A 22385-nucleotide genomic window follows, 5' to 3' on the forward strand; every position below is an offset into this window, starting at 1 on the left:
TACGGAAGACTAATCGTGCTTTAAAACAAAATTTATTTCGTGATTCCGATTAGCCGATATACTGGTATCAATTTTTAGTCGGTCAAGTTTCTTTCGAGAATGATGTCATTCCATGAAAATTGTACCCTTAGATTGTCCTGAATGCAGCAATTACAAGTTAGCGTCCAGCAATTGGAGAGACAAAAATATGCTTATTCATTGATTGCTTATGCATGTGATTTTCCAGTGAAAAACCAATGTTTCGAACGAATACTGAGGCTTCTGACTTTGTGTAACAGACAACAGATATTCTACTGCGCCAAACTCACTGAAGCGTCACAAAAATTGCACATGAATTGAAAAAGTTTCTCAAAATTTATCTCAGGTAAAGCGCGGGATACTTGGGAAATGTTATTGTCCGATGTTTCCGTCGGCGTTCTGTATCGTGCCTTCAAAGTTTTATAGAAAATGAATCAACGAATACTCTTTGTTTCAAACTTTTGAAACATGCATTCGTCTTGGAATTACATGGAGTAATAAAAGCGCCCGAATTGTAAAATATTGGAAACTTGATACGACAGTTACGAGGCTTTTCAAAGACGTCGTATGTTTTAAAGATACCTAACTCGATTCGAAACGCCTCCTAGGTACCAATGCAAACCCAGAACAATATTATTTATGACGTAAACTACATCCCTACATAATTCGAGTCATGTTATAAAGGTTCGCTGAATAATGGCTAAATATGTTACGACTATAATTACGTTCACTATAGCATTTGGTAACTACGAAATGTTTTATAATAAAACGAATTACAGCTAATTTCGCATACGTACTTTACTTTGAATAAAACGTCAATAAACAGTACCGAAACAATAAAAAACAACTTTTTTTTTTTAAATTATACTTCGTTACCTTAGCATCTGCCAGCAGAGCCCATCGTGGTCTGAAAAAATACTGAAGACCCTTATCCGCGCCTTCGAGGGTTAGAGAGCGTGTGAGAAATACGATGATGAGCAGAAACGGTAGTGTGGCCGTAAGGTATCTTACTTGTGCCGACGACCTGATAGATTTCCAAATGGAAAAGTAAACCATTACCCAGGCAGTTACCAAGCAAGCAACTAATTCCCACCGCAGCGCTCCAGGCTCTTCGATGCCCCTGCTGATCTGAAGTACCTTGTTTCTGAAAAAATTGAATCAGTGGTTAGTCCAACGTACAAGACATTCCCGCATAGCACAGTTATTTGTGACGACAAATCATCGCACGGTTGCTACCACAGATTGCAAAATTCAGTTTTCAGTAAACACACCATTTTTCAGGGATTTATATCGATTTTCAGGATTATTCGGGCAGCACATACTATAAAATCACGATTCGGGGCACTGTAAACTAAACTTTCTAGGCGCCTCGATTTGAATGGTGCTTTGTTTCGATCAAAAGCTCAAGTAGTCAACCATACTGAGTTACTATAAACACAAATATAGGGCGGTAAGCATTTAGCCTATAACCAACTTGGCATGATTCGATCAGCCCTCGGGAACTGATTATTAGAACTCAGTATCAGCGACAAGTTGAGTTTGGAATCATGCTTGATCGATCAAAACTTCAACTACGTTTAATTTTTTGCCTGGGCTGGCACGTAATACAAAAATGAAATGTTTCTCGTTTGCCTTACTCAAAGAAATCTTCTGATGGTGTTTTGGAAGTGTTTGGTCGTGTGCGATTGTCTGTATTTAGCATAGCAGGTGTCCAGCAGGCATTCGTATGCCATGTATCGTTACACTCCGACCATGGTTGGACATCTTTGAACGCAGTAAAAAAATAGTAAATGGCATATGCTATTATCACATTATGGTAAGTGGACATTAGAAATGAAATAACTACGGACGACAAACCGGCCCCTGTAAGCAGAAAAAATTGGAAAAAATAATTAAGATTCACGTTATCGTCAAATGTTATCATATGCATGAATGATATGTACGGTGAATGGAATACAAGGAAGAGTGCAACATCGCACAGGAATTTAAACAGTCCGTTCTATACGGAAGCAGTTGGTCGCATGTCAAGTTTGTTTCACAACAAAAGAATACTTAAAATACAAAATTGCTGTACGTTAGTAGTCACGTACCCAATGGCATGTAAAGTGGCAATATTCCATGCAAGATTTTTTCAACACCGGTAATTTATCTCGATCCTATAGCCACCAACCGTCTTCCTTCAACCAATATCACTGTTACATTTTATGTGAATTTAAACTCCGTAATGGGATGGAATGCAGGTATGTTGGTTAAACTATGTGCTTTAACGAACCTTTAAATAGAGGGCAAATTTGTCCCAGGGCGCCGATTGGACCTCGACGTGTGAATTGCCCGATAGCAAGTTCCATGTATAGCAACGGGACACCGCATACTATTAATATCAGAAAGTAAGGTACGAGAAATACTCCTGGAACAAATAAAACGAAACATAATCATAGATTTTTATAAAACTAAATGCAGCACTATGGATTTAACCATCAATTAACATGTCTCTTAAGATTGTATGGTACGTACATGTATTTTCCTCTTACTGTATTTCAAGTCAAATATGGGAGAAAATTTATCACAATAGTATTAGAGGGTTGTTTATGTAACAACTTTTCTCCAAAACCTGCTTGAAAACTTCCAGTTACGCTTCTTACCAGGTGTGACTAAGTCAATTCACGGTAAGTGCACTTTGTACTTTTGGAAAAAAATGTAAAATCTATCATTGTAAAGAAAAAAGCAGCTTTGAATGGATGAATAAATAAAGAAAATGAGTAACTGTTTAATACGTGTATTCCATGGAGTCTATAATAAATGTGAATATAATAATAAATCCAAGCAAATGCTCGAGTAAAAAATATGGTCGGAAGGAAGTTTTATCTAACCCATGGGATGTTATACTTTCAACGCTCTGCGACACCTCATACGTGAACGCAAATTCAAGCAATTTGACATAATCTTGACTTTCTGATGGATTTACCGATTTGATATATTTCATACGTAGATACCTACATTTTATTTATTTATTTTTTTTCAAGTTTTGGGCAAGATAAGTCTGTCGTCGCGTTATTACGTGTTATCCGATGATAAGATTACGGAATTTTTCGAATACTTGACTCTAACAATCGAAAAACGCGCGCTGTGGTATTCTATAAAAGTATTTTCATCCTCAGTAGTGTCCGATTTTTTGAAATGTAGAAAATCACTCTCCGTGAGATTGAAGAGGTTAGCGGGAAAGGGGTACGAGTGACGAAAAATATGGTTTTTGAAGGAATTGTAAGAATTGCTAAATTTATGTTCACCTCCTTGTAAAATTTATCAAAAATACGAACAAGTACTAAAAACAGTCAATACTCTCAGGTCGATGTTTCTACCTTCACGTTCCGAAAGAATGGCTAATCCTAATCACGGGTTATTTTATTCAAATTGGAGCGTTTATTGATATGCACATATTTGGTAATTGAGTTTAAGCAAAATTGTATTGCAAGAAAAATTTGACTATTTTAACTCACGACGGAAACATCTGACGTCTAATTTTTATAAATAATTTACATGAAAAAAAGCGAATCTGTTAGTAAAAATAGGTTGAAATGAGTCCTGGACGAATGTCTATTTTCGTCTGGCAAAACCGGGAAATGTGAGGAAATTTGATACGTTATTGACGCTAGACACCCTGATTCATTTTGTGCGCGAACTGGTGACCATCCCCCCCCCCCCCGGCAATATTTTCGAATTTTTCTAAAACACTTACTTATAGTTTCAAATTTTTTTCTCTAAACTATAATTCCAGGAAACAAACTGCGAATTTTATAAGCATTTAATTATAATATTATACGAATATTTGTAATTCTTTCAAGGCGAGTCTAATATTCTTACGAGTCAGCCAAAAAAAAAAAAAAGATATTAACGCTGCATTTTCACAGTCTCTAATTACAGGTGAGCAATAGAGCAAAAAAGACGAAAAGTCTCTCCGTGCAGCTTCATTTTTAAAATTATATTTATGTGAATTCACTTATCTACATAATATTTAAGCTCTGCAGCAAGATATCCGCAGAATTCGCTCGATCGTGACAGGACAATTTCAAAACTTTTTTTTGGCATTCGTACAATATACGCGGTAGAAAGGCGATAGTGGTGCAAAACAGCGCACTATATTTGCTTCGGCCTAGATCGAGCATGCAAAGAATTTTCAGAATATGCGGTTAAAATACACGAATAAATATTAAACGCGCTTGAATAATTATACCTGCAGGTAATTGCCTGAGGTTGGAAGCATAGCGAATACTTCACTTACAATCATTTTACAACTCTGCAGTCACAGAAATACTTACCTAGATACTTGTTAAAATTGGGGTTACGCGGAGAAAGTACAAAGTTAGTAGTGGCGATTGTCAGGCACGAGTGGTTTTAGGATGTAATCATCCTTTGTCGCTTTTTCACACCTCATGCAAATATGGAATGGCGATCTGTCAGTGAAGATCAAATCGAGATTATCCAAACATCTTTCGAATACATTTCCAATGAAAGCATTACATCACGGAATGTCGACTTTAGTTCAAGCTATTCCGAAAATATAACAGCTAATTGACCATAACGAACACTAATTAACTCCAAAAATTCGATTTATTTTTCTACGGAAAGGATTGAAGCGACCATTCAATGGACGTGTTTCTATTTTTGAAAATTTGGTGGACTTTGAAGGGTGTAAAGCGTCTCAAAAAACTATTTTTTGTGTACATCTAGTAAACTAACTCAACCTCAAATTCCTAAGTGTTTTCATTTTCTTAAAAAAAAAAAAAAAAAAAAACTCCTAAAAACAATTATGATTTTAGACCGTTCAAGTTGTGTGCCCCCCCCCCCCCCAATGTACAACATCCGATTCTCAAATAAGTCTACACCTTTGTATATAACTTCAGAAACAGTATCTCAATACGCAAGAGTGGTAATACGAGCGGATTCGAGATTCCAGCTAATTAAAAAAAATCTGAAAGTATTAAGTAAGTGACGTCGGAACGGAAATGGCGGGAATTTACAACTCTGAACTTGATACATGACCTTGTCCGTACTGCGATGCACATTACGGTTCTACATCCCGGATCATCGTGCAGATTCCCCCTCTTTACCAATTTCAATTGCACCGGTAGAAATAATTTATGGTTTGTAATTTCAGGAGCAATATATACTACTGTTCCCGGTGATTTATAACCGTAATCGGTATACCCTTTAAACCAATTTGCTTTAGGTCACCTCTATTTCTTGTTGAATCGAACGCTATACGTATAGTTCAAAACTAATGCACTTGACAGAAGATCGAAAAAGCGAATATGTAGCATTAAATGAATTTTTTTTTCAATATTATTCGACTGTTTGTTCAGTCGTTATTCGGTGCAATTGAGAGAATCGATTGGTCAAAAAAAAAAAAAAAAAAACAATGCAAAGTTGAAACGAACAATTGTGTTTGTAGCAATGAAGTATATAATTGAAGCGATTCCAGTTTAAGAAAAAACGATTCAATTTGAAAAAATATGTCTATTTAAAAAGAAAGGGATAAAAAAATAGAAAGTAATTTCATAGCGCATGATGGCTTTTAACCCTGAGTCAGTTTTTGTTAAAAAAAGTAGTATTCGATGGTTTTCAGGATCACTGATTACGAATCTGAAATCAGATCTTGAAAATTCAACATGGTTGATCCAATATGGTGGACAGAATTTGCAAATTCGGTCAAAAAACTCGATGCAGCGATTTTCATAGTCGCTGATTGGATTCGCTATACTGAATTTTCAAAATCGGATTTTAGATGCGTAATCAGCGATATCAAAAACCCCTGGATAGGATTTTTTCTGCGCTTTCGATCGAATTTGAAATTCTTGTTCGCCACATTGGATCCACCATCTTGAATTTCTTAAATCTGATTTCACATTCGTAATCAGCGACCCCAAAAGCTCGTGATTTATGTAAAACATGTACAAGTGTAGAGGAGTAACTGTCTCGGAAATAAATTATTCCGTCAATTTTCACAATTTTGTTCAATTAATTTGTTTCTAACAATAATAATTGACATTATATCGTAATAATTTCTCTCGAGTATACAAGATTTGTTAGTATACTATCAGAAATAGCAAAAAAAATATGTTGGAAAGTTCTCTAAAAACACAGAAACTGGATATTAAAATAGGTGGTAAGAACACGTAGCGCTATGACTCAAAGGGTTAAACGTTTAATGCAAAACATGAGCAGAAACGTGAGTTTGACTTGCAGGAAATGTTTCGAGTGCACAGCCTGAGAATATAGCTGCTCATTCTCCCCGCTTGGCACGTGATTGAACTACATTAAACGACTGCGACGATCAGCGAAGCTCTCGCTAAACTGTCGGACACTGCTGCAATTTATAAATCGTCCTAAAGAGTTACATCCACTGACCTTGCTTCTTCCCACAGAAACAAGGCGGCGATAATTTCGCGTCACCAGTTTGACCGTCGTTTACAGAAAAGAACGGATTAATAGTTGTTATTATATTATATTATATTATACCAGAGCCTCCGTCGCATGGCTAATTGACTTATTAATATGCAATCGAATTCCGTTTATTGTGCAAAAATCGTTACTGGAGATCGGTTGATCAGAAACCCCTACTTTCTACTACTTAACTTTATTACAAGATATAATAGTCGTTGGATGTTGATTATTTAGCGAATTTTTATGTTCGTATGAAACTACAAGGATTCTCTGCGAAAATTCAAAAATAGAAACTTATGCAAAACTTATAAAGATAAGCTTCGATATCGTTGCTTCAAATTAAGTCGTTTCAAAATGCAGGTTAAAGGTTTGGCGGGATTCGTTCGATTTTACTGTAGAATTACTGTTCTTACTTAGAAGATTGTTTTCAAAAAATTGAACGAAACACTTCATTTTATTATAATGGCATCATTGAATGGTTCACATTACAACACATCGCACCGATATGCGATATTGATTATGATCAACAAACGGCAACACTCAATTAACTACTGAAAAAAAGGACAATCCGTTTCAGTGCCTTGGTAGAAAATAGTCTTTTGAATGAAATGAGACATCGTAGGAATGAAATCAAGCGAATCTACTGGGTTTTTGACAGTTTTGAAACGGCTGAAAGTGAAGTACAATTAAAATCTATGCTTTTGTTTTTGATTCCAGTATTTTATATTTCTGTATTTTTAAAGAGATCATCGTAGCTTGCGAACAGCGTTAATAATTCGATGAACACACTCAATCCATGACTATCTCGTAATAAAATTATAAAAAGTAAGATGATGATAACCGATGACACTAATTAGTGGTTATATAATTCATGAATAGATAACTGTACAAGTTATTCACGGCTAATTGGATAGCAAATATGATTAAATACTTATTAGGTATACAGAAATCCTTAACAGGTACTAATTACAATGTTGACTGAGTCATCATTGAATGCATTGTAATACGTCAAATTATTAAAAGAGATGGTAAATTCTTGCCCTAAGTAGTTAGGTACACCAAAACAACAACAGTTGGAGTAAAAAATTCCGAAACGTTCCCAATTTTCATCGTGAAAAACTTTTGGAATGAAAAAAAAGAAATGGGCTTTTTTACCGCTGTGTCAATTTCTCATTCGGTGTAACTTTAGAACAAAGAGGTAAGTGATAAAATAATCTTATGACGTAGCTACGATAAAAATGAAGGTGCTTCCCTAAAATTTATCATGCGTTTCAGAGTTTTAAACAAATTTCACTAGATTGTTAAGACTCTTGTATTTCGTGTCATGTGATGTCTTGTCGCTTTGTCCATTCGTTTTTCTGAACACAGAACTTTTCGAAATAGCTCTGGTGAGAACGTTTCTGATATGAAAAACGATGAATAATTCGTTGAAAAACTTTGCACAAAATTTTCTGTCAAGTTCGGCAATGGTCAGTAAGAAAATAGCTTCAACAAACAGTGATTGCTTTTGAAAAAATACAGAAATTTTTCATTATACAATTCTCTGAGTGTCAATTTAAAAAATTCGTTCGAATTTCTCTTCGAATTTTGAACCCTGGAGAGTATTTTTTTTAAACTCTGTATCCATACGCGGAAAATTCTCTAAATTTCCAGACACTTGGAACGAAATGTTTTGAATGGCTGATATTTTTGAAGGAATTCTTTGCAGTGTGATTCCAAAAAATATAAATCTTCGAAACACGCACTCAAAAAAAAAAAAATAAATAAATAAAAAGACTAAAATGTTTTATTTATGAGTAACGGTAAAATAGTATTTTTCAGCGTATAAATGGTATTTTGTACAAAATTCTGCATTCTACGTTGTATAGAAATTATGTCTTACAGATTTTAAGATTATACTGTGGATTAAGTACAAAATCAGAAGGCAAGTACGGAGCACAAAACGCAAAATGATTGAAAAAAAATATACTCGATATATCAGCTATATTAAAATCGAAAAAACTACCAAATTATTGTTAGTACGTATAAGTAACTGATCAATCGACGAAATGTAGGGTAATATTTTTACGTTACTATCTGTTGAATTGTGTAATAATTCCATAAAGACGTATAACAGATCATATAAGTAATACAAGTGCGATAAGTGATAACCTCCTTAGTCTACCAGGTGAAAATTTTTGATTAGATAAAATGAAACAGCATGTGAAATCCATCATGATTAGGATTCAATGACCAGTTATTATCACGCTTGCAATGCCAAATTTAACGACGTAATATCTGATCATTTCGCGTAGTTGTAACCTACTTGTATAGTTGTTATATTAACCGTGCTGATGGTTGGTACGTTCAATTAGCCATGAATAAGCTATATTCGTGAACAGGACTTGTGACAAAGTAAACGTTGATAGCGAATAAAGGTCTTGTTTGCTTACCTTGTACTGTAAATCAATCAAGCAGCGTGCAAGAATTGTTCGTTTACATAGCGCAATACGTTGTAACGAGAAACGTCGCGGCAAACTCATATCGTGTGCGCGTAACGCAGATATTTTAAAAATTATAACATCTTCCATATTTTACCAGCTTCTTCTGTGATATTAATCGATTACAAACGTACATATTCCATGTATATTCAGACACGAATAATTGTCATCATCAATCATAAACTGCTTTGAATGTGTTGTCACGTGATAATACTAATTTGGAATAATTCGGTTAGTTCGATAGAAATCAAAAACTGTTGTGTTATTAACCTCGTACAGGGCTCGCTCCCAAATACCTTCCGAATATCCGAAAGCTGATCAAACTGTTACAGAATCATTGGAATAATATTATTAGCGTATTTTGTTTTTTAAATAGCTGATTTTGCAATATGGCTAATTTTCAGCTCAAAGTATTTTTGAGGTAATACAAAAAAAAAATTATGATTCATCTTTGTGGAAGTTTTTTCAATTGGTTAATTGTTTTTTTCTTTTTTTTTTTTTTAACGGTTTCTTCACTTTACTTAACAGCTGATTGTGAGCCGATTCATTCTCAACTGGTTGAGTATCACCCTCGCAATGTTGAACGCTGATTAAGAACGAGTCAGAAAACGGCGATACACATTTGGCAGACATTTGTTACCTTAACTCGAGTCATCGATAATTTCGCACTGTTAGTGCGGAAAAAGATAAAAGCAAATCGCGATACGAAAGGGGATTTTTTGCCGTGAATCACGCGTTGTCGCGTTTGAAACTTAATAGTGAGTATTACGGATGACACAATCGCATTTCACGGACCAAAGTATGCAGTGGTTACCTTATCGGATGACTATGACATAGAAAAAAAATTCCCACACATTTTACTACATTGTACAATCAATAATCGCAAGTCAAACTCTAAGAATATTGGGTTTCCGGTGCTATTTGTAGGTAAAAGACATGCGTCATTCAATGATAAATAGACCTTGAAGGAGGAATAGACCGTGCTTTGTTCAGCTGTAACGCAGCAAAATTGCTCTAAACCTTATTACAATAGATTAATTAGTTGATTATACAATATCAACAAAAGAAACATTTTTACTTCACAATTAACACCGGAATATATACCAACCTACTTCATTTTTTTCCCTCAATTATAGTTCCGTGCGAACGTTTACACAGTTTACCGTTCTAAATATGTATATTCCGATGAGAAGAAAAGATTGCTTTGACTAAAGAACGATCTGTTTACAGTGCTGAATTAAAAATATTTATCCTCATTCAACTTAATTCATGTGATCATACAACCAATTTTCCTCATGAATAATCATAAATATTCATTCATTCTTGAACAGAAATTTATTTGCATTCATGGGAAAAATATTGACATCGACAGTTTTAATCTTTGGCAAAAAAAAAAAAAAATCAGTACGAAGACTTCCGTTAGACATGTTACATTACAGATTTATAGCCTTCCATGGGGATTCGGTGCACCGATAGAAATTTTTAATTATGGCTACCGTAGAGTCCTTAGCTACTTAATTTTTTACTGTAATCGAAAAATATATATTTGGGTACGAAATGAATGTGAGTTTTTTAACTGTAACCAAAAACTATTCCGATAATTTCATGTCGGCGCAAAATTCAATTGACGTTAAGGCCTGATTTAACTAAAAAATACAGTAAATTAAATAAACAAATTCAATAGTAGCAATAACTAGAAAGTGTAGCATTGGCAGGTATAACAACACTGATTAGTTAGTTGCACCATATTCCCTGGTAGTTCGAACAATATTTAAGCGGTTATTGCAACGATAGCTATTTCACTAGAACTTGATGGCAGCCATAAAAAAAATGAAAACGGGGAGTTTCACAGAATCTTTTCGCGAGGCAGACGCTAAGCGACGAACGAAACATTGTTATTGTCCTAGTAATTGTTGGACGAGAAACGAATGCTTACCGCCGCCACTCTTGTAACATAAATAGGGAAATCTCCAGACGTTGCCAAGGCCGACAGAGTAACCGATGCAAGCTAGAACAAATTGCACCTTGTTGGCCCAATGAGGCCTCTTTGGTTGCCTGTAATCCCCAGGATCTTCCGCATCCACGTCGTCGTAACTACTGCACGTCGAGAGGTCATCTTCAATGGGTCTGAAAGACAAGAGAAAATAGATAAAATCAAATTTTTCAACATTTTCCATACTCAATGATTTCTTCTAATTTTTTTTTTTGTTTTTTTTTTTTTACGAACCAACACTGACGTTGATTGTATTAAGACGATGTTATACTTGGTCTTTGTCGACGGACAGTAAGCAAAATGTCACTTATTTTAACTATGATCAGAGACTACGCGTCACTGGCGTGAAAATGCCACAGGTAGCGCGATTCCACAGAAAATGTATTCCTACAACAAGTGCAGGTAATTTAATTATAGGAATATGTGTTTTAAGCATTATTCTTGGGTGAAACTAAATTTTTTTTGGATATTTTACCTCGACTTGCATGTAGAATTACTTTATTCGCGATTTTTTCAAGTCAACGATGCATACTGGTAATAAACGAAATAAGTGATCTATTACTCTGTTGGTAAAGACTGTTTACAGATTTCTCTCGAGATACTCGAGTAAATTAATATGATTGCAAATATTTGGAATTACTCTTGAACGGAGGAGTAAAATGGAATTTCATTTCATCAATTAAAAAATTGTAAGATCACGATTATTGTATTGAATACTTGTAAAATCTGAAAACAATTTCTTGTTTGACCGTCATACCGACAGAGTAAGTAAGTTCTTGTCACACTTCGATGAATTCTGTAGTATGCGCGACCTTTGACTAGTTGTGAATTGTTGAATGCAAATAGGAAAAATCTATTTTATTAGTCCGTTTGTGCAGAATTCAAAAACTCGCACCAGGATATCCAATCCGTAGTTAAAAATGAGTAGCTACAACATATTCCCGTTGAAACTGAATGTTCTGTCTCAAATAATATTTTGAGATTGTATTTAGTTTGAACTCAACTACCTGAATTGCTTCATCATGAATTTTTATTCATTTGTTCTTCCTCCAAACTTGATCGATGGATAGATCAGAAATCGATTCTCGTACACCATAGTTGTAGATATACAGTTACATCGCGCCTCTTGTTACAGAAAAGAGCGTGACTTGTGATTTATGTACCTTGCACTCGTCAGCAGAAGAATCAAGTTGAGGTCTCGAATTAGGACAAGGGAAAACTTTCTGCTGGGTTATACGAGTTCATAACTTTTACGTAATTCATATTTCAACGTGAAAGAACACAACCTTGACATTTTTCATCCAAGAAATCATGTTATTATTTATATAATTGCACAGCATATACGAGGATTTCAATATGAATTAGTATTAGAGGTTGAATATCCTTGAAAGAACAATAAACTATATTATCAATCCCAAAGCTGGGAATTATTCAAATACCATTCCAACTTTTTTATTCGAGATAGTTTCCGATGGCATTTGTACTAATGCCAATAGTTCGTTTCACCCAAAAGAACGACGAGATATATTGATCGAAACACATGTAATATATCTAAGGTGGAATTGGCGAGAGAAAATTTTGGATTCGTGAAGAGTATGCTGTAGTACAACCTATCACTGAGGCGAAAATACCGGATATAGCGCAATTTTACAAGCGATACTAAACAAACATATCAAAATATTTCTTTGTTTTATGCCAGAATAATGCCAGTAAACTTATTGCTGCAAACAGTGGTAATTCAATTGCAGAAATACATTGTCTGTCCATTGTTATTACGTTAGACAGATGCTTTTTTTATACGGTTGTGTGGCATTTTCACGTTACGGGCTGATGATATAGTCGTTCGATTGATTAACTTTTTACTCGGTCGGTAAGTACTGACAATGAGTAATACAGCATCTTCTCAAAAATGTCAAACTTTGAAAATTTATTTGCAATGTTGGGACCGACTGTGTCGTATCTTATGCGCGATATTTTTACCACAGAATCATTTATGGAGACTGCGAGCAGCCCGTAGGAAAGTATAGGGTACGGTGTTAGGTATACAAAGTACAGAGCAAGTAAGAACAACACGCGCGGTTCTCGCTTGTTGCACTATTTGTCTTCGCCAAGGCCTCCCTGTCTCATCCATACGATATATATACGTTAGTGAAGTGACATTCACAGAGACGTGATATAATATGCAGCATTCCGTAAGATGTAATCGTTGTATCATACATGTAACGTATAGCTAATATTATTTTCATTTCCAAACCAACTGTATCACTCGGTAGAATGTGCACCGTTTGTTTATCCATTCGCACATGCGAATTTATGCACATTTGTCGTGCGACAGAAAACGTCGTCTTCCGTTATGTTTATGGTAGATATTCTATGCAAACCTGGTTTGTAGCGCGGCGATACGATCGAAACAAAAATTGAAATTTTTGAAACGGATATGTACGCTGAGAAAAATTTCATTTTTCATAGTAGCTAGAATAATTCAGTAAAACAGGTATCGTTAAAAAAACTGCTTGGATATTGTTGGAATTACGAAAAACGAGGTACGCTTAACCATTTTGCACTATCGTCGATCCTTTTCTGGTAATTGCAACGCAAAATCATTTCGTTCGGCTTACTCTACTTTTTTAGTTAAATAAGGCTTTAACGTCAATTTATTGTCGCATAAGCATTAAATATTCGCAACAGTTGGAAAAAAATATGGTAACAGTGATCGTAATGAGAAAGAATAGTAACGGATATTAGACTTTCTGGTAATAGCTACAAGTCTAATTTTCATTTTGTACCTGGAACTATATTTTTCGATTGTGGTAAAAAATGAAAATAGTCAAGGACCGAACGGTAACCGGAACTAAAAATTTCTCTCAGTGTGCAGGCGAATAATTTGGTTTCTACAAGGATCTCAGTCTTTATTTATTTCTCGGTGAAACTTGCGTTTGGATTCGCCAGAATTGCATAAAAATCAGAAGATTTTACATCTACAAACGTTATAGCTATTTGAACCGATGTGCGAAACTTTACTTGTCGTAATTACAAGAGAATTCTAGTGGCATAAGTAATTATGAAGTGTAATTACAGTTACCAATACTTATACATCTTCCGGTTACAGCTACAAAACTGATTTTCATTTTGTATACCAAGATGCATTTGTTATTCTTCAGTGATGGTAAAAAATGGTAATAATTGAGGACTGTACAGTAACCACAACTAGAATTTTCTAGTAACTCTAAGCAACATAATGCAACGAAATACTCTAAAAGTCGCTGTAGTCGCGAACTGAGAGAAATTTTTAGTTCCGGTTACCGCTCAGTCCTTAACTATTTTCATTTTTTACCACAATCGAAAAATATAGTCCCAGGTACAAAATGAAAATTAGACTTGTAGCTATTACCAGAAAGTCTATTATCCGTTACTATTCTTTCTCATTACGATCACTGTTACCATATTTTTTTCCAACTGTTGCGAATATTTAATGCTTGTGCGACAATAAATTGACGTTAAAGCCTTATTTAACTAAAAAAGTAGAGTAAACCGAACGAACTGATTTTGCGTTGCAATTACAAAAAAAAAAAGATCGACGACAGCCCAAAATGTTTAGGCGTACCTCGTTTTTCGTAATTCCAACAATATCCAAACAGTTTTTTTAACGGTACCTGTTTCACTGAATTTTTCTAGTTACTATAAAAAAATGAAATTTTGCTCGGTGCGTATAAAAATATCGACATTTTGAAAAATGTGCAATAAAAAACGGTGCTTTTGTCTTTGACTATAACCCCGACGATGTACTTATTTCCTGGGTCATATTGGCGGAGAGAACGTTAATAGGTTGTTAAGTTAAGTTGAAATGTTCCGTGTATGCACGTATGTATTATACATATAGAAGGTCCTCTCACGTATCCACGTTCAAGCGTGCATGCGCAAAGTAGTACATCAGCACTAGTTAGCGAAGTATATAATGAAAATTGCCGGAAATTATATTTTATTACTCTTTTCCATCGTGGTAATTGTATATACGGTGTTTATTCTTTCATTCTTCCTATTTCTTCTTACTCCTGCGTTACCGCATGAAACACGATCCCTTGTGGGGGGGGGGGGGGTCTCGCAAATCTGCGGTTACCCGCTTAATTCTGCAGCATTTATGTTTGAAGATTCACGTAACTTGATATTTCCTCTGAAATGTGGATCACGTATTCTTTGACTTGTGTTTTTCATTTGTAGGGTTATTTATTGGACACTTTCCTCGCCGAATGATGGACTCGCATTGTTTTATTGTCACACTTTCTTTCCTACGCGAGAATCCAATGACTGGAATCTCGAAAGGATAAACGCTATTGAATTTGCTCTTCCGTGCAGCGGTTCACATTATACAAAATCACAAGTGTTTGCTTTATGAAACGCTGAGGTGAAAAAGAAGAGATTTAATAACAATAAAACAAACTCACGCGCTTAATATGAGGATGAAATTTTTTGACCGATAGTTAACTGAAACTGTCTCACACATTTTTTTAAACCTGTCTTCCTCCCTGATTCACAGACTAAAATCAACTGAAGAGATGTCAGTGTGTAATGTCTTCTAATTTGGACACCTTATCGCAAATTATATCACAAGCTTGGTGAAATGCCACAGTAAACTCCAAAGCCTTGATATATATTTCGCTTTTACTGTTCCATAAAAATGACGCGTATGTGACTTTATACGTCATACTCATTTACAATCGGTTTGACCATCAGAGCATCACACAGTTCAACAAGGTTGTATTATAAAAATTGTAAAATCCGATTAACTGAATAGTCGGTAAAAAAGGAGGTGTCTTTTCTTATTTTGCAATTCTTACATCAAATTTCTCCAACACGTGTCAATATATTCCTTGATTATGAATCTTACAATTGCGAGTAAATATTATACAATGTGTTAGGCAACACGTTAATGGATTTGAATAGTTTTTGTCGATAAATCAAACATTTTTTCATATAGTCACCTTGATCCTTTTATAGACGAGGGGAGAATTTTTGCAGGTACGAATTGTAGACCGAATAAAAATTCTAAAATCACGGTTGTGTTTTTTCAATAAAACTCTGTCCAGCTGTAAACATTATCCGACTCAGGATTGACGCACGCGAGGACTCGATTCTTCGGTGCGGACAAGCAGGTTGTTTTAGGTTTAAACGGCTCGTTCTAAAATGCCAATTACCCACTTACGTGTCTGGAACGATACGCTTGAATTGTAAGTCCTGGATGATCAGGCCTCTCTTGGTCGCTCGGAAGCTAGAGCCTCGCTGCATTTTTAAATACCGCTCAATTCGCACTGTGTTGGTAGAAACAGTGACCGCATGGCAATTAAAACGATTGGAATGGACTATTTATTTCGAAAAAATTGACGAAAGCACGGCAAAAAATTAACTTTTATGCTAGTAACTAAATTCAAGGAAACGTTTCGCCAGTTTTTTCACACGAACGTTAGATTATCGAAATCGGTCACCAACTGAACTCTCCTCTCGGGAGCTCACAGATATTATATAAGAACGCTGACCAATGAGCCATCTGCTGTACATACATATGAACAGACGGATATGTCAGGTGTGATTTACTTTTTTGATTAGCATCCGCCGCCCCTTTTCAGCGAAGTAAATATCCTTCGTTTCAAGTTTGTTTTGCTCTAAGCCGTGCTAATGGTCTCAATTGGTTTGGCAAACGTCTCGTGTTAGAGCACACAGTAGCTGGCTAAGACCCGGAATTAGCGGACACATTATATCTGGATCATATTTAGAAAAAGTATTTATGAAACTGAAGTAACTTTAACTTTACATCAAGACAATTTTCCACTGTGGTTACTATACAGTTCTTGAAATATTTGGGCTTTTTACCTTAATCGAAAAATACAGTTCTGGGTAAATAATGAAAATGTGTTTTTCAGCTGTAACCAGAAAATCTAATATATGTTACTATTCTGTACTATATTGTGATAATTTGATTTCGGTGCCGTGATAAATTTATGTTAAGGCTTTATTGTAATAAACTAAAAAACGCAGCGAACTATAAAAAACAGTTTTAACGTTGCAGTAGCCAGGAAAATAGTATTGACAACTATAATCACGATAAATAGTTACTCGTAGCAAATTTCTGGATAATAATAACAATATTCAAACCGTTATTGTAACGACATCCAATTTACTATGATTTTTCGGTAATTGTAATTAATGAAAGTTTCTTTAAAGTGCCTGAAATACGAATTAGACTGTTACACGGATGCGGCCAGACAGCATAAAACTAATGTTTGTATAAAAATGTACATCTGATAACCAATGCGTAAACTTTAAAATCCGAAATTGTGTTCAAGTTTTCAAGTAATACTTCAACGTCTCAACGTCTCAACGTCTTTTAACATATTTCATTCAAGTTTGCATATGACAAAAGTCTCTAAACCGAATAGATCCCACGAAAGCTATTCTAAAGCCGGCTCTTGTATTCTGCAGAGCTGCTATCACGACTATATTACTTTAAAGAAAACCCTCCAATACATTTGGATAATTGTCAATAGGTATTTGAATCTGTTTTCAGGCTCAATTCTGTATTTCGAATACTGAATTTTCTGACAGGGACCATTCAGATCAAAAGTTGGTAAGAAAGAAGAAATCATTGAACAATCTCCAGCAACGATATTCGTCCCAATGACGGTGAACTGTTATTGGCACAAATAACATCGTTAGAGATATTTTTAATTATTTTTTCTCTTCTGCTAATCTTTCATTCAGACGGCCCAACCAATGTATCTTAAACCGAACGTTCTATTCCGAAAATGTATTAACGCCTTCGAAAATAGTATAAAAATCAACAGAACACCAAAATCATACATTGCCTAACTTGTTATGATCAATAAAAAATGTTGACTAAAAATGTTTACGAACACAAAATCGCCTAAATTAACCAAATAATACAACTATAAACGATATATAAATTATATCACTTCTGAAATAATTTTCTTCCTTGTAGTGTTGAGAGACGACAGCGACAAAATAATTTTCGCGACACAGATGGATTTAATTTGTCACCGTCGAAGTTCGTCTATCCGTTTTACCGTGCTATTCGAATGGTGCTGATATAATATTATACTCAATATTAGCATTCGAATTACGCTGCGAAGCATTCGGGAGTAACGTAGACGGTACGCAATGGAACGATGACGAAATGAAACGGGCCTAACGCGTACGATAAACTCACCAGTGCTCCGCACACTGATTTGCAAATATTTATCGCTCTTTGTCAATTCGATCAACTAAAAAACTTCAAATCGCATGCGAGCTGCAGCTCGGCTGGATAGTCAAAGCTGTAAATATACATGTTCAAGCAAAAAAGACAATACCTTAGCGACGAACAATTGACAATATGCTGAAAAAACTTACAGTCGAGTCTACTATAAAACGACTGTATAAGACAATTCTTTCAGGGTCCTGAAATAAATTTTCGTTGTATAACAGTAACTTGATAAAATATTGTTACAGCGACTATTTTTTTTTTTTATACTTATTGTTAGTGGTATCGCATTGCCAAAGATAATCACGTAGTTAGTTGGATTAGGTACCGTTTGACTATAAAACGTTGTTGGCGCAACCCGTTTGCTGTAAAAAGTATGAGTAGAACCAATTACTTAATTTACTCAATCCAAATGGCGCTTGTGCTTCGGGCAAAAATATTTATTTTTCGAGCAACAATATACATGTTTGGATAGAGAATAATAATTCTTTAATCGAACCACGAAATCTTTTACTGTGTGAGCTTGGATTACTAGTCACGTGTCATATATAGCCGTGACTTCATGTGATCTACAGTACACTAGACAGCCAATTCTAAACTTTACACGAGGACGAATTCACTATTTTCCAAGTGACTTGAATTGGATTCATATCCGAATTGAAACCACGATTGCACTGCTCCTGATAGTTGATCCTTCTAGCTACAGAATATAACGTATGTGTATAACAGTCTTAAAAGATAATTTACGTATATTTTATAATTGTAACAAATATTTTCATATTGAACATATAGTTAACGCTGGCACTACTTTTCACCGTCCCTTCTTTAACTATGAAATATAATATGGATCTAGTTTTACCAGTCGATTTTACGGTCTGTATAGAATTATGGCGCACTTAACTATGCGATATATAATTATATTTATATGCTGAGGCAACTTCGGAATATCTCGCTAACAATCACGACAAATAGTAAATCAAACCGCAATGTCGTGTGTCACTGTAGTAAGAGGCGTATAGTGCTCACTACTGATATAAAATTTAGTAATCACGACTAATATGTTTCATAGTATTTTTAAAGTTAGGTCAATAACAGAATATCTGCAAATTCGATATTATACACGTGGTTCACGCCATTTGGAAATAAGAAATACGGAATAATATAGATATCTATCATGAATGATTGATCTGAAGAATTAGAAAATAGTTGAATAGATCGTGCAACCCGTTCGATTATGCATTATCGGCAATTCGTCACAGTAACTTCTTCGTATGATAATCGCTGTACCTATTTCTCGCAGTCGAAGAATTGTGAGTAACACAAAGTGTCTGACGATATTTCTGGTAAATCGAAACACTGCATGCGTTAACTTATTTAATCAGCCATTATCACGAAAATCTATCAGAGTTCGTTATCAGGACAAGAGGTTTTTCATGCTTGATTTCCTCATACACCAATAATATTCGGAACTTAAAAAGCGTACGATTCATGAATGTTTGATCGTAGTCAGCCGATTCAAACTTCGTCATTAGCCTTCCATGTGTTGCATAAAAAAGTTTCCATGAGATATTTGGATTGTGTTTTAGTTAGTCAAGCTTCTCTGACAAATATTACAAGTCCTTCATCTCAATATACGCAAAGTCGATATGTCCTTGAGATATAGTTGTCACGATTATTAATTCTTTTTCTTTGCGAATGGAAGATCCGAAAACATATTTTTGGGTATGAATAAACAAATAGTCGCGTGGTCGCGACATATATAAGTAATAAAAATATAAGTAATATAATTTTCGTTAGTCGACTCAAAGTTTTCCGCGTGTCAAGAGTCAAGTGCCTCCTTCAAAGGATGGAAAAATGTTGTATCGGAAAATCGCCAGCTACGGTTTAAGCGAAATAAGTTCTGGTTTCGAGGAACTAGAGTTGGATGAACATAATCCGTTGGGCCACAGAGAGGACCCGGGCAGAGTTTCTGCCTTCGGCCAATGCGACGCCGCGACGCGTCGGTGAAAGTCCGAGTAATGCATAACGGCCGTATCCTGTTGTCCTTCCCTTTGTTTAACCACGCACATCATGTGTGTGTGTGTGTGTAAGAAGGTGCAAATGAAAAGGACGCTCGAAACTTTTCGAACATCCGCGCAAATCGATATTTCGGAATAAATAATCTGTAATCTGTACTTTGATATATATATATATATATATATATATATATATATATATATATATATATATACAATGTGGATTCCTGACGACAGGATGATCCGTCCTCTGCTACTATCGTTTAACGCGCGTTCGCCAGGGCGACCAACCGTCGTGAACGTAACCTCAAAAATTTTGAAACTTGACGCTAGCAATTGTGTTCAACACCGTCGGGTGTGAAAATTTTATATCTGCATAAGTCGCGGAGATCTGTCGTTTAAATTTATGTTTAGTCGTAGTTGTCATAGCAAACAACTGTTCTCGGATTGTAGAGCATGCGCGTTAAACTATAGCAGACGTCGGACCATTTTGACCTTAGCAATTCGCCATGTATTTATACAGGGTGTCCCATTTTAACTTACACAGCTGAATAAGTCAAAAAATTGCAAGTTAATCAAAAAATGTTGCAAACAAAAATTGTTCGGTATCGAGGGGCTGACCCAACTATGACCTTGTCTTTGGCATTGGCCTTTTTTTTCAAACTTACCCGAAGGTCAACTTGTGTTTTCCAAATAAAAACCCCTAATTTTGACTTCGTATTTCGAAAGAAAAAGAAATTTTACGTTCAAATGAGTATCAGTGTTATGAGTCAACGTGACCTCTAGGGGTCCTGTCAAGGTTAAATTTTGAGAAATGGAGCCGTAATGGTCCTCTACGTTCTCGTCATCGGGTCCGGAAGTGCTTACATGTGGCAGGAGAAAATATGGGCGAGTAAACATCGCAGAGAAGGGGTCTCCTTATTAATAAATCTTTCACTCTGTACGGACTTGTGCCTTAGGTAAATGGCCGAGTGATGCGATTCGCCATTTGTACCTTACGGAGTGCCACAGGACTTCAAGGGATTTCACGGGATTTGAAGGGTTTCATACAATTTTATAAGAGTAGGGCAAACTATACATATATATCAACAATTCGTGAAAAGATGTTATGTTAAAAACGATCGAAATGATTGGAGTCTGGTGTTTTCCATCCGATTCTCGTGTTTCCGGATTCATTCTTCTCGCTCACCAGATCCCCACAAATTGTTTTCAAACTATTTGAGATGTTTTACATTACAGTAAAGTTACAACGCGCTAATCTGTTCACCATACTTACAAAAAATCTGTTCTTATTCACTCTACAATGGAGATTCCTATATGATTTTTTTTTTCAGATGACCTCGGAAAATCTGCATGGACAATAAAATAAGGCAAAAAAATTAGACTTGGACCAAATGCACAAGAATTCGATAAGTTCGAACCTTTTAATTGTAAAACCTTTTTCCAAATTGTGGATATCTTATCTTGTGTCGTTCAAATTTGTTGATTTGTTAATGTTGATTCATTCGCGTATCAGAAGTACTCGAACTTCATTAGAAACACTCAACCTTTCAACATATCACTGAGCTTCAGCCCGATTGCTAACAAGACGACACACTCGGCGTCGACTTCTCTGATTGGTCAGTATAGTAAACGCGTGTAATCTCCTAGATTTGACGAATTGTAATACAAGGGATTGACACTGTCATGGTTGTACACTAAGTTATATCATGGCGCATTGAGTGAAGTTTATCGTAACGAATCCCACTTATCGGTGCGCGATTTGCAAATGTCAAATCTTTGCAGAACTTTTAGTGAAATCGCAAGCATTTCAGATAAATAAAGTTATGTATACTCACAACTCATAAAATGCACAGAGTATTCTTGGGTGTACGTTAACCTACTCTATAGGTTAAACAAATTCCTGATATGCTTGAAATTCGTGAACATTCATTTGCACCAAAGTATTTAAACCTGCAGCTTGTACCGCACTGATGATATCGCAATATTTTTACACTGTGTACAACTTCCTCTACAAGTAGCACAGATTGACAATTTTGTAATTCAATTTGGGAATAATTTTTACTGAAAGACTTTGGAGAGAATGGGCTGTTTAAATTTTCGTCTAAACGATCGTTCGGAATTTCAGGTACACGATTGCTGGTGTGGTTATTTAGCAGAAACACATACCTCAAATCAACTGAATT

At 35.4% G+C, this 22385-nt stretch overlaps 1 protein-coding gene across 3 annotated transcripts in view; it reads right to left on the minus strand.

Moving 5' to 3' along the window:
* Positions 1-22385, minus strand: part of LOC107221607 (sodium- and chloride-dependent GABA transporter ine) — a 34503-nt gene that overhangs the window by 7000 nt on the left and 5118 nt on the right. Inside the window, exons 1-5 of one of the 3 annotated variants that reach the window (XM_015660654.2) lie at positions 16133-16408; positions 10876-11066; positions 2291-2425; positions 1656-1881; positions 895-1162 (exon numbers count right to left, since the gene is read on the minus strand). In XM_015660654.2, the coding sequence (XP_015516140.1) occupies positions 895-1162; positions 1656-1881; positions 2291-2425; positions 10876-11066; positions 16133-16215 (903 nt within the window). In that variant the 5' untranslated portion in view covers positions 16216-16408. Of the gene's footprint in view, positions 1-894; positions 1163-1655; positions 1882-2290; positions 2426-10875; positions 11067-16132; positions 16409-22385 lie in introns of those variants that run through there. The other 2 variants (XM_015660653.2, XM_046734411.1) reach the window with 2 other exon arrangements.

The sequence above is a fragment of the Neodiprion lecontei genome, chromosome 3, assembly GCF_021901455.1.
Source record: "Neodiprion lecontei isolate iyNeoLeco1 chromosome 3, iyNeoLeco1.1, whole genome shotgun sequence".
NCBI lineage: Eukaryota > Metazoa > Arthropoda > Insecta > Hymenoptera > Diprionidae > Neodiprion > Neodiprion lecontei.